The sequence below is a fragment of the Chondrus crispus genome, genomic scaffold, assembly GCF_000350225.1.
Source record: "Chondrus crispus Stackhouse genomic scaffold, scaffold_47, whole genome shotgun sequence".
In the NCBI taxonomy this organism is placed as follows: Eukaryota; Rhodophyta; class Florideophyceae; order Gigartinales; family Gigartinaceae; genus Chondrus; species Chondrus crispus.
Genome location: NW_005179373.1, coordinates 293,532 through 306,147, shown reverse-complemented (window position 1 = coordinate 306,147; position 12,616 = coordinate 293,532). Strand labels below are relative to the sequence as shown.

Here is a 12,616-nt window from a genome sequence, read left to right as displayed (position 1 = left end):
CACACAGCCGCAGTAAGAACGTGGGGAAACCATACTCGAAGGGAAGATGCCTCTCAGCCTTGCAAGCAACCACAATAAACACTTGACTACGCCACCGTAGAGTTATTGTTGATGGTAATTGTGAGGTCAAGCTATTTCGTACAAGGTTACAGGTTAAACATGGCACAATACAGTTAGGTGATGAATGAGGTCTTCCATTTTATTTCCCGGCGCACAGCTGTGTGAACTACGATCGGTCGTACTCGAATACTTGTTGTTGATCAAGAACGATAAATGATGTGGGGGAAATTGGTAGGGGTCGAACTGAGGGTGACACGGATGTGGGATGGGTAAATAGGGAGAGCTTTCACACGATATAGCTCGATTCCCTCTGTAAATCAAGACGGTGTTCTACATCGACTGCCAGCTTCGCAGCGCCAAAGACAGATTAGCGAAGCGCGTGTGGAAGGACGTAGATCATGGATATACATTGACCGCAACTCATGAGTCACCCGCGTAAAAGGCTCTCAATAAGCTCAAGAAATTGTAACTGGAAGACAAGGCTGGGCATCTCGATCGTGAATGGGGGCCCTCACCCTAATTCCAAAGTCTGCATGTGGTGTGGATCTGATGGCTTTAGATGCATACTGCAGCCTGCCAAACATCAACCTTAAAACTCAACTCGTCTTTTCTTTCCTTACCAAAAGTTTCTGCTTCTCCCCACACAACCTTACGCTTCTCTTCATACAACCTCCTGCTCACCTGCCCCACACAACCTCCTGCTCACCTGTTCCACGCATACTCACGCTCACCTGCTCCATAAAACCCCCCTTCACCTGTTCCATATTACAATCCCTCAGGTCCCCCCAACTCTCCCAAACACAACCTCTCGTTCACCTGCCCCACAAAACGTCCCCCACGCTAGCTCTTCCTCCGCATCCACTCACCTCCATTAACGGCTTCCCTGCCCTCGTCGGCAACGCCCCCTTCCGTCACCCCAATCTTCATCCCTGCCTCCCTCCGCTTTGCCAACGCAGCTTGTGCCCTCCACAGTCTCGCCCTCGGTGGTGGCGCACCGCTGCATCATGGGGCGCCCTGACAACCTTTGTCACTCGGCCTCCTTCTGGGGCAGAAGAACGGGCATCTTCCCTCCAATCCAATCGCGTACGACCCGTGGTCCATCCCCTCGCACCTCGCCACCTCAACAACAAAAGGGCCGTGTGGCATAAACACCCACACACGGAGGAGGGGTGTTTGCGGCGTTCGGCGCGAAGACCCTGGATCGGCGGTACCGAGGGTCTTGGACCCACGCCACCTGGCACGGGCCGGTAGCGGGTGGTAGAGCGGTGTCGGCCGGGACGCGCGAGTAGGCGAGCGGATCAACGCTTCGACGCCCCGGAGCAGTACCGGTTGACGATCCGGTACTGACGGGCGGAGGCGGATCCGAGCTCGCAGATGGTCGCGAGCGTCCACTACCCGCGCGGTGGCCACTTAAGAGACGCCGGTCGGTCGGGCGCAAGTTAAGAGTAAGCTGGGAGGTAGACCGTCGGTGGAAGGTTGCCTAGCCTGGCCCCCCTCCGCCCGCGGTCTCTCCCTATATTTATTGTACAAGTTCATTAATCGTCTACAGTACAGTACGGACTGTACTGTGATCGGCTTACTGTAGAAAGTGCGGGCCGGCCCGCACTGCAACTCTGTCAGCCGTCGGGGCTGACAGCACACGTGTGCTACACGTGGGGTACACGTGTTGATGCGCGCGCGCTGTAATGTATGCGCGCGGGCACGCTGTAACGTCCGTACCTTACAGTGTTAGATCTAATTCTAAATCTAATATATTCCTGTGCTCGAAAATAGAATATTCCTAAAGACCTCAAAAATCATTTTATTGCATACTACGAGCTCGCTTCGGCGCTAGGCTTCTTTGTGAGACTCGGAAAACGTTTTCCCAGAGACCCTCTTTCCAGCTATCGTAAAATCGTTTTCAACAGATGAATACAACTGGAGTTATTTTACGTTAAAGAGAAAAGTGGAGAACATTTTTCAAATGTTCTCCAAAATGTTCTCCAAATCGGTGGAGAACGTCTCCAAACCGAAGTAGTTTCTCTCCATTTCTCTGTACGTGAACAGAATCTACTAATTCGTAGAATACAGAACATCGAAGAGACGCTCTACGACTTCTTAAGAAGAAAGTCACGGCGAAGCTGTGAGAAGGTACGGCTGTGGGGGGGGCGTGTGCGGGGGGGAGTGCAGCGCGAAGCTTTGAGAAGGTACGGCTGTGGGGGAGGACGGGCGTGTGCGGGGGTGGGGGTGCACGGCGAAGCTGTGAGAAGGTACGGATGTGGGGGTGGGAGTGCCAATAATGAGTGCGCAGAATGGATGAGAAAGTTGAAGCGGACGACGTATATGTGGGTGTTGAAGTCGTGAATGGGGGTTGGATGAGGGCGGGGGACCGGGCTGTTTAAGTATTAGAAAGTTTCATGTTCAGCTGCAAGACTGACGTGCTTCCTCTCTCAGAATAATTAATTCATGGCTAGGAATTGATGCTCGCACCAATTTTCTCTCTGTGTGCCATGTCTCCTAACATCTCGAACAGACTGGCTGACGACAACAACTACACCACTGTGGCATTTTTGAACCTCCTTTGTTTTGGAACTTCCTGTTCCGAATCGATATTGTTTCAGAGTACGATCATAGACTGCAGTAGGTAGCTCTTCCTATAACCTGTTCAGGCGAAAGGTCACTATTAAGCCGGCGACGTGCATCTGCAATGCAGTTATACTTCTTAACTGCCGATGTGGGATAGAGGGCTCTTACAACTTCAGTTTGTGCTTCGCGCCAACCTCCGTTCCCTGACTCTAGGCTCTGGCAGCGACTACCATTACCATACGAGCCAACACATGTTTTTTGTTCAAGCTTGTACTCTGCCGCAAGGCCTTGCGCAAATGCTCGAAACGTTTCACATCCGGTTACAGTATGGCGGAGATTTTTATACCCTTCACCCCTAGAGTATTCCGTCATTACAGGTGGCAGCTTCTCTTCATCCCTTCCAATTCGAAGGCGATGAACTACGGCTGCGTTAGCAACCTGAGCACGTAAAAGCCGTCCTATAATGCTGACAATAGGATGTTCCCTGGTGTTAGTGTATGCTAGGGTTGTAAGGGACCTGCTAAACTCGTCTACACCGCCTTTTAAGGCGTTCCAATATACAAGCCATATGGACCTTATCATTCTGCTCGGAGGAAGGGGGCCGTGTTGTTGGACCCTGTCTTTGTAGGTCTGGCAGAGACTATAAAATGGGGCCCAAGTATGCATATAAGACGCATGACTGGTGGATAGTATACTGTTGTATTCTGCTGGAATGATATTGGCTTCCCTTCCTACCCAAGAAAATGCACTCACACGCACTGCGTCCATGAACATGAGGTAATAGTTTCGTAGTTGTTCCGAAATATACAAAAGAACTGCATATATCACCTCACCCACTCCCCCACTGCTACCCTTCGCCACTATGAATAGAACTTTAGATATGCCGAGGGTAGCAGCGTGATGAATACATTGAAACCGATAGGCAGTCGTGGGCACAAGTTCACGAAAGTACTTATCCACGCCCTCGACGGCGTGAATAAGTACTTTCCAGGAGCGATCGCTCCTGCCAATATTCGTTAAGATAGAGAAAGTGGGAAACCTTTCTCTTATATCTTTGGCATTGCGAATCGTGTTTGGAGTGGGAAACCTTCCTCTTATATCTTTAGCATTGCGAATCCGGTTTGGAGTGGTCATAGTTTTAACCTCAATTGAGGCCACGTGTGCTTCAAAATTGTCCGAATAGCCCAGGATCCCATCTGGGCTATCGGCCATCATGTCAGAGCTTGATGAGCCTATTAGGCCTACACTCCTGATATACTCTACTGTGTATGAGTCCCTCTCACAGTAATTTATAGACTGACCTGCAGTGATATTTGATGCTTCGTTCGCTTGGAAAAAATGTGGTAAGGCCCTGAACACTTGCATCTCATTCAGGGTACCTTCTTTCATCCCTGCGGTGGAAACCAGGGGCTTCATTGCCCAGGACTCTAAAGAGGCTTTTAAAAGCTCGTTTTTCAGCTTGAACGCCTTGTTATTGTACAGTGTCATCTCATTCTCAGGTGCTAAATTCCGAACAGGCAAAAATATCTCCCCTCGACGAACGCAGTTCTGATGTTCGATACATCTAGTTATTAGTTCGTTCTTGCGTAAAGAAACTCGCTCCCGCCTGCCTACAGAGTTCAATAAAGAAAGTATCTCCTCCTTGCGCATTTGGGCTAAACTAGTGGTTGTTGCTGACATGAAGCGTTCAGCTGTGCAGATCGTGATCTCAAGATCTCTATCACGATTGGAAATTCCAATAGTTGCCGCCATGCCCTTCCATTTTATCATCAACTCTTCCTCAAGCATTTTGATGTCATTTGTGAGAGGTTGTGTTCCAGCCCGTAGTGTGGCGCCACGGAGTTGGTAAGATAAACCAGATATACTCGAAGTATAAATCCGGGCAATAGCACCAATAAAGTTGCTGGCAGTTCTTGACGTAAATTTAAATGCCCTGGCCAAGAACCAACCTGGGTTTTCTGCCTGAAACACTGTGCATTGGCACAGCCTCCCCAGTAACTGCACAACTTTAAGTACAGCAATATTTGATAGTGCCTTTTCCTGCGTCGATGGATTACGCAAAAAGTATCCACCACCCTCGCCTTCTGGACGAGCGACTCTATTGTCGAAGATGAGCTGAAATGTTTCGACTGCAGCACTATCAAATGTATGCCTGAAGCTATTCTTCGGAATGAAGCAGTACTGGTGTGCTCCGAATCTGACAGGGTCGTTGCTGTACACTGCAGCAATACGGCCTGAGTAGCTTTCTCTGTAGACAGAAGCTTTAATAGTGTGGTGCAATAACGGGCTCTACAGGGGGGTGAAAAGAAAGGAAATTAATGGGGTATGACAAGTAGTCCGGGTTGGGGGACACACGTGTGAATAATTGCACAGTTTTAATTTTTAATTATTTAATTTTATTTAGTTAATTAGTTAGTATTAATTTTGCTGACATTAGATTAGATCTCGGATCTAGCGCCGCGAGCTACTGTAGTGGCTCCGGCTGGGCGATATATACCTTAGCCCTCTGACTCACGAGTCAGTAAAGGTAACCCAAGTTGTCGGAGTTGAATGTCGCCTTGGTCGAAGTCCGTCTCTACCAAGACGCTCTCTTTTACGTAAGCCCACGGCATCCTTCAGTGCTCGGGGGTCCCCTTCCTTTTTCCTTTATTTCCCAATCGAACCCGAGTTGCCGGAGTTGAATGTGGCCTTGGTTGAAGTCCGTCTCTACCAAGACGCTCCCTTTTACCTAAGCCTACGGCATCCTTCACTGCCCGGGGGTCCCCTTCCTTTTCCTTATCCTTTTACCTTTTCTATCTCTACATCTATTTTTCCCTTAATTCTGTTGGTCCCATTGGAGTCGGTCACGACCGATCCGGTGTAGGTGTTTTAGCCATCGGGCAACACGTTGTGTAGCGCTGCTACTGTTTCAAGTTCCGTCGGAAGGCTGTCGTAACGACGCCTCCGTCGAAGGTGTTACTGTATAAGACAGTTGGTACCGCCTACCGCGATCGCGATCGCGCTGGTGAGGGTGTTTTTAGCCATCGGGCAACACGTCGGTAGTAGCGTTGCTACACGGTTACGATCCCGTCGGGTAGTGCTGAACAAGCCCCCGTCGAAGACCTTGAATTATACCCAAGGTGCTGAAGACGCTCGTCGAGCATTGGCCTTACAACCCAGCGAACCGCGGTTACATTTTCGTAGACAAGCCCAACCCGCACTCGTCGAGCACTCAAGTCTTCACAAGTCTCTACCACCATTATCCTCCCGGGCAGGGTATCTTTCCTTAACCCCCCCGTCGGAGTCGAGCTACCGTGGGCCGCAAGCCCACACAAGGGTAAAGGGAGTCTCGAACGCTCCGTAGCGCGTGCCATCGGCAGTGGTTGTTGCTGTTGCTGTTTTTCTTCTTTTTGTTTGACCGTCGGAATGCTTTCCCGGCCTGCCAGGCACATTGCACCACAAATAGTACGACCTTTGCTCCCACGAGGTGTCCTTTGTGCACTGTATATCGCCCTGCAACCCTTCTCTGCCACAACCATCCCCTTATGTTTCTTTCTGATATGTCCTTCCCCAAAAACAAATGGGTAACTTAAAGAACGCTTATGCGTTCTAATGCTGCTAGCTCCTAACGTCTCATTCAGAAATGAAATTGACTCAACCTCATTATAGGCCCTGTCGGCAGTAAACAAGGAATCCACCATGAGCCTCAAGGCCCCAACTGTAGGTACACCCTGAAGCAATTGGACCAATCTGTGCCAAACATGTGTTACTCTTTCGTGCGGACGCGAGTAGTGTGAGGCAATAAAAGCATGAGTTAATGCGGAGCTGGCGGCATTGTTGACAGGTCCGAGGGCCTTGACGGGGTTGCTCACATGAGATAGGCTTGTCAATTGTACAACTGCTTTGGAGCCTAATCGGTCGTGATCGTCATCAACGGAGTGCACAGTGGCACCTTCCACATTCACAAGCCTTCGGTTAATGGCAGCCAGCTCACCTTCCATTTCAGTGATCAAGGCATTGCCGGAGGTCGGTTTGTTTAACCAACCATATGCCGTCTGCTCGCATGCCTCCCTCAAAATTTTCGTCCCGGATAGAGCACTCCATACCTCATTATACCTTTTATCCGAGATTCCCATTTGAAAATAGAATGGTTCGTTCTCTGGGGCAGTTATTGTAGACACACAAGCACCGTAAGATGCAGCCAGTACGTGAAGAATAATGATGCGTTTCAACTCAGCCGTTGAGCACGGCAAGCGCATGCGAGTGATGAGTACTTGGTTAATGTATACACGAAGTTTCTCTAACAAAGAGAACGGCAAAAAGGCAGCGAAAGCCTCCACTCGGCTCAATCGTTCTTCCGGAGACCGCCTTTCTGCCAAACCAGGGCGCTGCTTCAACACATTATCTAGGATAGTGTTCCTTTCTCTCACATAGCGAGGGTACAAATCGAGATCAACTGTGTCGACGGTTAACGTAACATGCTTAAATGCTGGGGCATACGTCCAAGAAGGGAGGCCACCATTAGACATTGTGGAATGCTCATCGTCCACGCGCGGCCTATCAGGTGGCGCTAAGTTGTGCTCAACAATCAGGTCATTGTCATCCCCATTCGTCAACGCACTTTCTACTCCAGTACCAACACTATGATAGTGTTGGTACTGGAGTAGAAAGTCTACTCCAGGACTTTTATTCATCTTTATTTCAAGATAATCTTGAAATAAAGATGAATAAAAGTCCTGAATCACACGGCGACGACCATAGAAATGGTTTGAACTCCATTGATGCGTTCGAGCCCTCGTACCTTGGCAAATGTCGGCAATTTTCTCTTCATCTATGTCTGAAATCGATGCATTATCGACGGATTCATCACCAGAGACGGACGACGTCTGCTGGGAATTGACCTCCTGCGAGAATGGGAGATCATCAGATGATAAAGAATTGTCATTGACAGGGTTTTCATATGCGTACTGCATGGAGAGGTCATCACAGACATGGCTTTCACTGTCCTCGGGGATTACGGGAAAGTCATCTTCAATTGACAGCGGGGGACGTGATGCGGGCGATGCGTGCTGGCGCCGCGCCTCAGCCTTCAGATATCGAGTGCGAGGTACGAATTGAGGGGCATTCGTGGGATGGCGTGCAGGCTCACAACTTGCAGGGATGCGTAGATCAGGCTCTTGTTGACAGTTGTCATCGTCATAGGACTCTCCTGGGAAAATCCTATGACGATGGCAACTTGGCGAGGCAGCGCCAATACTGTCATCGGCCGTTACTGACAGCGGCAACTGATCAGCGGAGGACATAAGTAGAAGGCGATCTGAGAGATAGGGGAGAACTGGGGAGAACTGTGGAGAACTGGAGTAAATTGGAGAACGTTCTCTGGATGGAAGTGACGTCTCCTACTTGTGGAGGGAATTTCTCCTGGAGACATTGGAGAACATTCTCCTCAAATGTTCACTTTTCATCGAAAATAGATGGTAGATTCTACTTCAGTAAAAATTTGTTCTATTTCTGAAAGTAGAAGGAAAATCATCTACTTCGGAGCACAGGGATATAGTACAGTAGTCGGCGGTTATGCTACACGGCCTCCCCGCGTGAACGTCCGCGTTCACGTGGGCGAGTAGGGGGGTGCTCTGTTGTTGGCCGTCGAACGAACAGTAAAATGTACTCTCTCTCCCCGCACGATGCATGCATGACGCCCCATTTCCTTCGGCGCACGGGCGTCGTATCCCCCGCCAACCCCGTGCGAACTCATGGGTCATGTACCCCCCTGCCGCGGGAATGGACAAGGTCGCTCCCTGTAATAGGGAAAGTCGTCCTGTGGCCCCCTTGTGGGCTCCCGACTTTCTGACGACGATTTCGTTCGGTGGGGCACTCTTGGGGCGCGTCCCGGTCGAGGCCGCGTGGTACGGGGGCGGGGGGCTGCGATCGGCGCACGTAGTTCCGTCAGAACTATCCGCGGCTAGTTCTCGTTTCCGATTTGCCCGTGTCCCTGCGACGGACGTGTTACGGTCCTTCCGTCCTTCCTATCCATTCAGGAACCCCTGCGCACCACGTCGCGCTGCCTCCGTAGGCCTTCGTTCTTTTCCCCTGCAAAATGAACTGTCTACCGTCGCCATAGCGGTGTCGTAGTGTATCCGTCTCCCGTCGCGCTGATACGAGGCGGAGATGCTCCGGCTCTGGGCGTTGGAAGTAGTCCTCGTGAGCCTTCGCCGGCGCCGCAGTGCGCCCCGACCGGTCTACTATTTGCTAGCGCGTCCTTACTACGTCGTTCATCACAGCCATTGCTGACGCGGTGCGGGTCTCGTCCCTTCAACTTTCCCGCCGAATGGGAAGTGTTTCCATCCGTCGTACTGGTAGTGTCCCCTGCGCGCGACGTCCTTCGGCGTGGCGCGTGCGCGCAAGGTACTGACATGGCCGCTGTCGTGCTGGCCGGGAGGGGTCGGAAGGCTCCCCGACTTCGCTTTTCCCAATCAGGCTCGCTGGCGCACAGGAATTTGTTCTTCGCACTCCACCCACTGTGCGGAAATCGAGGTCTGGCCTGCCGTGCGTCGCCCCTGGCGTAAGCCGGCCGGGTAGTGTCTCTCCGTCGATAGTCGCGCGGCCGTTGTTCCTTCTTCTACACGTTTGCGACGCTTTGGGTCTGTGCGCTCTCTGCGCGAAGATCGTCGTCCAGCCGCCGCCGGCCTAGGGTGCCTCCCTCATGCTTGCACCGAGTGACGGTGTAGAACGGGCGTACGCCGAGTTTGCCACTGTTGCCCTTCCCGAGCTTGTCGTTGCGCGCGTTCGAACCTACCCGCGGTCGGGTGAGGGAGTTTAGTCCTCGAACTACTCTCCGCGGTCGCGGCCGCGCCAGACTGCGGCGACCGCTCCCCGTTCCTTTCCAGTCCAGCCGAGTTTTCGCGGCTATTACTTCGTGGCCCCCTTCGAGTAGCCCGTTGTTCTCTCCTTACCACGACCTGTCGGTGGCCGCCTTTGCTTCGTCTTGTACGGCGAGTTCTACGTTTTACAGGTGCCCTTCCCGCGAGACGTCTCGCGAACACCCACTCCGAACTCACAAGAGTTCGCTCTCCTCGCAATTTATCCCTTTCTGCGCCTCCGTCCTTGCCGCGAGTCCCGTCCTTGCGTGCATCGGGAGGGTCGGTTGCTGTCCTCGGGCCCCCCGCGGCGGGGTCCACGGCGCTGCCGTTCCCGTTGGGATACCTTCGCCGTCCGTTGAGCGTGCGTGCCGCTCCCTTTGGAGAGCGTCCCGCGCTTCTACAATCCCCAAAATTCCGCGAATGTGGGCTTTCGTACTCGGGATGCACGTCACGCCGGTAGGTTGTAGATGGTAGCCCGCTCGTCGTGCGTGAAAAATCCCACTACAAGGTACCCAGCACGAATGTCCATCGCTCGGCGGGAGGCGTCGTCCTTCGTCCCGTGTTGTCGTTCTTTGGGACCGGCTTCCCGTAGTCGTCATCGACAGCCTCGAGGTGTGCGGCTGCGCCCGAGTGTGACGCGCGTCGATAACGAGGTTCTGAGCGTGGCGTGTTCCTTCCCCGACGGACGGTCCGGGAAATTACAGGGTCATAGCGTCCACCCGGTGCGCCTCTCACGAACGCAGGACAGTGCGGCGGCGTTTGTATGCGCGGTAGGCGCGTTCGGTAGCGCAGCACGCGCTGCCAACTCCGTACCTCGAAGGTTGACCTCCTTCGGTGTGGTCAACACATTACCGCCCGAGTAGACACCCCCCCTCTGCCACTATGGGGTAAAGATTTAGGGTACCGTCGTCTGCTTCGATGTGTCCCCGGGTAGATGTCCGAGCCCGCCCTCAACAGTTCGACGCCGTACCGCGGATATCTCCTGCGTCGCGCAGTTTCCGTCCGATGCGTGCGACGCGGACGGGTGTGGCGAGCGGTGACGTCGGCGTTTCGGGGTCTCCGCCCTTCGGCGCGTCAATGGCGGGGCAGAAGTGCGTCAGTGCCCAACTCGGCGACAACTCCGCGTGTTCCTTGCCCTTCTGGGTCGTCGGGTGAAGGATACGCCATCTCAGTCCGTGATAGTAGATGGTGAGGGCGGGGGCCGGTCGCAATGATGCGTCTCAAAGCGCGGGGTTGCGCAGCGCGTGGGCGGCGGGAATCCGGGAGCGAACGACGGCGCTCCAGGCAGCAGTGGAGGCGCGGGCTGCGGCGCTCGATCGTGCGGGCGTCTCGCCGAGCGCGCCCTCCTCGGCTTGATCGTGTGCGCCCCTCTTGGAGAAGGAAGAAGGAGGGGTCCACAATCGGCAGGGGCGTGTCCCCATCCGATGAGTATACAGGCCCCGTGCCGCCGGCCTGTCAGTGTCCGTCCGACCCCTACTGTATGCAGCGTCTACGACGTTTGTCGTGTACAGTACCCGTGCGCGCGCCTGCGCGAAGAAGCACAGCCCCGAGTCCTTGATCAGATCACTCCAAAAATTGCAAAAAATGTTTTCCCGCGAAAATCATTTTTTTGCCAAAAAATCACAGCAAAGTCCATGATGTGTGTGCGGCGTGCGCGGACCAAATTATGTTCACGTGTAACGGCAAGTGTAGAGCGCTCGGGCGCAGCTCGACGGGCACGTCGGCGACGCGCATGGGCGTCAACGCGTCGGCGCCACAGCCTTACCAGAGGGGCTGCGAGGGCGTGATCGCGAAGGCGACAAGGGCACCGAAGAGGTTGAGATGCCCGCGTTCCATGGAGCGCGACGAAGCCTGGTGTCGGCGGCATCATGGGAATATCGAGTCGGCATACGCGGTCTTCGCTCCTCTCTTGCCTGTACCTTTTCGGGTATGCAGTCGATCGCTCGTTCTCCGATACTATCGCGTGGACGCGGCGGCGTGTTGGTCGTGCATGATAGTTTAGTGGGGCGCGACACTCCGTTCTTGTCAGAACATTAGCGTATCGGGATCCGTTCGTTGCCCCGAGCTTCCGACGCGACGTGCTCCAGATGACTTGCCCTCCTTTTCGCGAGCACGTTTGCATTTGTCCTTTTTTCAAAAAGCTACCGCAGCGCCCTTTACGAGATGCTTATTTTGACGAGCTCCCCCTGGCCGTGTCGTCCTCTGTCTCCGGTCGGCGGGTCCATCCGGCGACGTCATGAGGTCCCGTGACAGGAACAGGCCCGTGCGTTACGAATGCGGGGCCGTCCCTCGTTCACGTCCATTTCAACGCGCTCCCACTTCCTAAGCGCGGCGAGTCTAGTAAGCAGCCCGTTCGTATCCCCGCCTCCCGGGTGTCGCGGGAGGAATTCTGGCCGTGCGTTGTCGTGGACAGTCTTTTTGGGCAACGAGAGGCGCTTCTTCTCGTGGAACAATCGGCGGGCTATCCATCAACGGGGGGCCGGGCGCTCGCTTGCCAGTCAGCGTCACATCATCGCCCGACGTCTCCTACGGCGTAAGTATGACGACGGGCGTAGTAGCGACGGCAGCATTGGCGTCGTAGGAGCGTGACAAGCTGCGGCACTTGATGATGCGCCTGTGTAAATGGGGATAGAGCTGTGTAGCGTGGGCGCAATCTTGTCGTTCGGTGACGCGCACGCGCGTAACGGCAACGGATATAAGGAGCGTGTAGGCGCTGGGATGCGTTCGCGCACGGAGGTTAACGACGTCATTATCTGCCTTTCCATTCCCAGTCTTAGTGAAGTGTAATACGCCAAAAATGGCCGAGTTGAGGCCAGATCCTTGCCACCACCACCGGAAAATGATGAATGATGTTAGAGATTTGACAAAAGAACCCGCCCAACACCTAGAGAATATAAAATACCTGGGAAAACAAGATCTTAAGATCTAGATTTAGAAGTTCGTCTGCTCGAGCCACGTTGCCCCACTGCATCACGTTGAGTGTACATGTCTGGAAAGCCTTGAAGTCGAACTGATCTTCAACACTCGGTAGCACGCCATTCATGACGCGTAAACTCACGTCCCTAACGTACATATTGTACAGGCTTTGCACGTCCTTATGAGTCTCAGCAAGAGTACGTTCAGTAATGTTGACTTTTGCTCGAGCCTGATCA

At 53.4% G+C, this 12,616-nt stretch overlaps 4 protein-coding genes across 4 annotated transcripts; 2 read left to right on the top strand and 2 right to left on the bottom strand.

The window, feature by feature from the left end:
- The first annotated feature begins 8,292 nt into the window (after positions 1-8,292).
- CHC_T00006618001 (hypothetical protein) lies at positions 8,293-8,736 on the top strand. Its single transcript, XM_005719184.1, has one exon. It carries the CDS (start codon positions 8,293-8,295, stop codon positions 8,734-8,736), a length of 444 nt encoding a protein of 147 aa, XP_005719241.1.
- Positions 8,737-10,398: 1,662 nt separating this feature from the next.
- On the top strand, positions 10,399-10,656 carry CHC_T00006617001 (hypothetical protein). Its single transcript, XM_005719183.1, has one exon. The coding sequence runs from the start codon at positions 10,399-10,401 to the stop codon at positions 10,654-10,656; it is 258 nt and encodes an 85-aa protein (XP_005719240.1).
- A 366-nt stretch (positions 10,657-11,022) lies between these two features.
- CHC_T00006616001 (hypothetical protein) lies at positions 11,023-11,586 on the bottom strand. Its single transcript, XM_005719182.1, has one exon. The coding sequence runs from the start codon at positions 11,584-11,586 to the stop codon at positions 11,023-11,025; it is 564 nt and encodes a 187-aa protein (XP_005719239.1).
- A 382-nt stretch (positions 11,587-11,968) lies between these two features.
- On the bottom strand, positions 11,969-12,435 carry CHC_T00006615001 (hypothetical protein). The gene is made up of 2 exons (XM_005719181.1): positions 12,367-12,435; positions 11,969-12,283 (listed from the first exon to the last, which is right to left on the bottom strand). The coding sequence occupies exons 1-2, from the start codon at positions 12,433-12,435 to the stop codon at positions 11,969-11,971; spliced, it is 384 nt and encodes a 127-aa protein (XP_005719238.1).
- Positions 12,436-12,616: the final 181 nt, after the last annotated feature.

Excerpts from the sequence above, each read along its gene's own strand:
- CHC_T00006615001 (XM_005719181.1), bottom strand. The coding sequence starts at position 12,435 with ATGCAGTGGGGCAACGTGGCTCGAGCAGACGAACTTCTAAATCTAGAT. Across the intron at positions 12,284-12,366 it reads TTAAGATCTTGTTTTCCCAG|GATCTGGCCTCAACTCGGCC; the intron begins GTATTTTATATT and ends GGTGGTGGCAAG.
- CHC_T00006618001 (XM_005719184.1), top strand. The coding sequence starts at position 8,293 with ATGCATGACGCCCCATTTCCTTCGGCGCACGGGCGTCGTATCCCCCGC.
- CHC_T00006616001 (XM_005719182.1), bottom strand. The coding sequence starts at position 11,586 with ATGCAAACGTGCTCGCGAAAAGGAGGGCAAGTCATCTGGAGCACGTCG.
- CHC_T00006617001 (XM_005719183.1), top strand. The coding sequence starts at position 10,399 with ATGTCCGAGCCCGCCCTCAACAGTTCGACGCCGTACCGCGGATATCTC.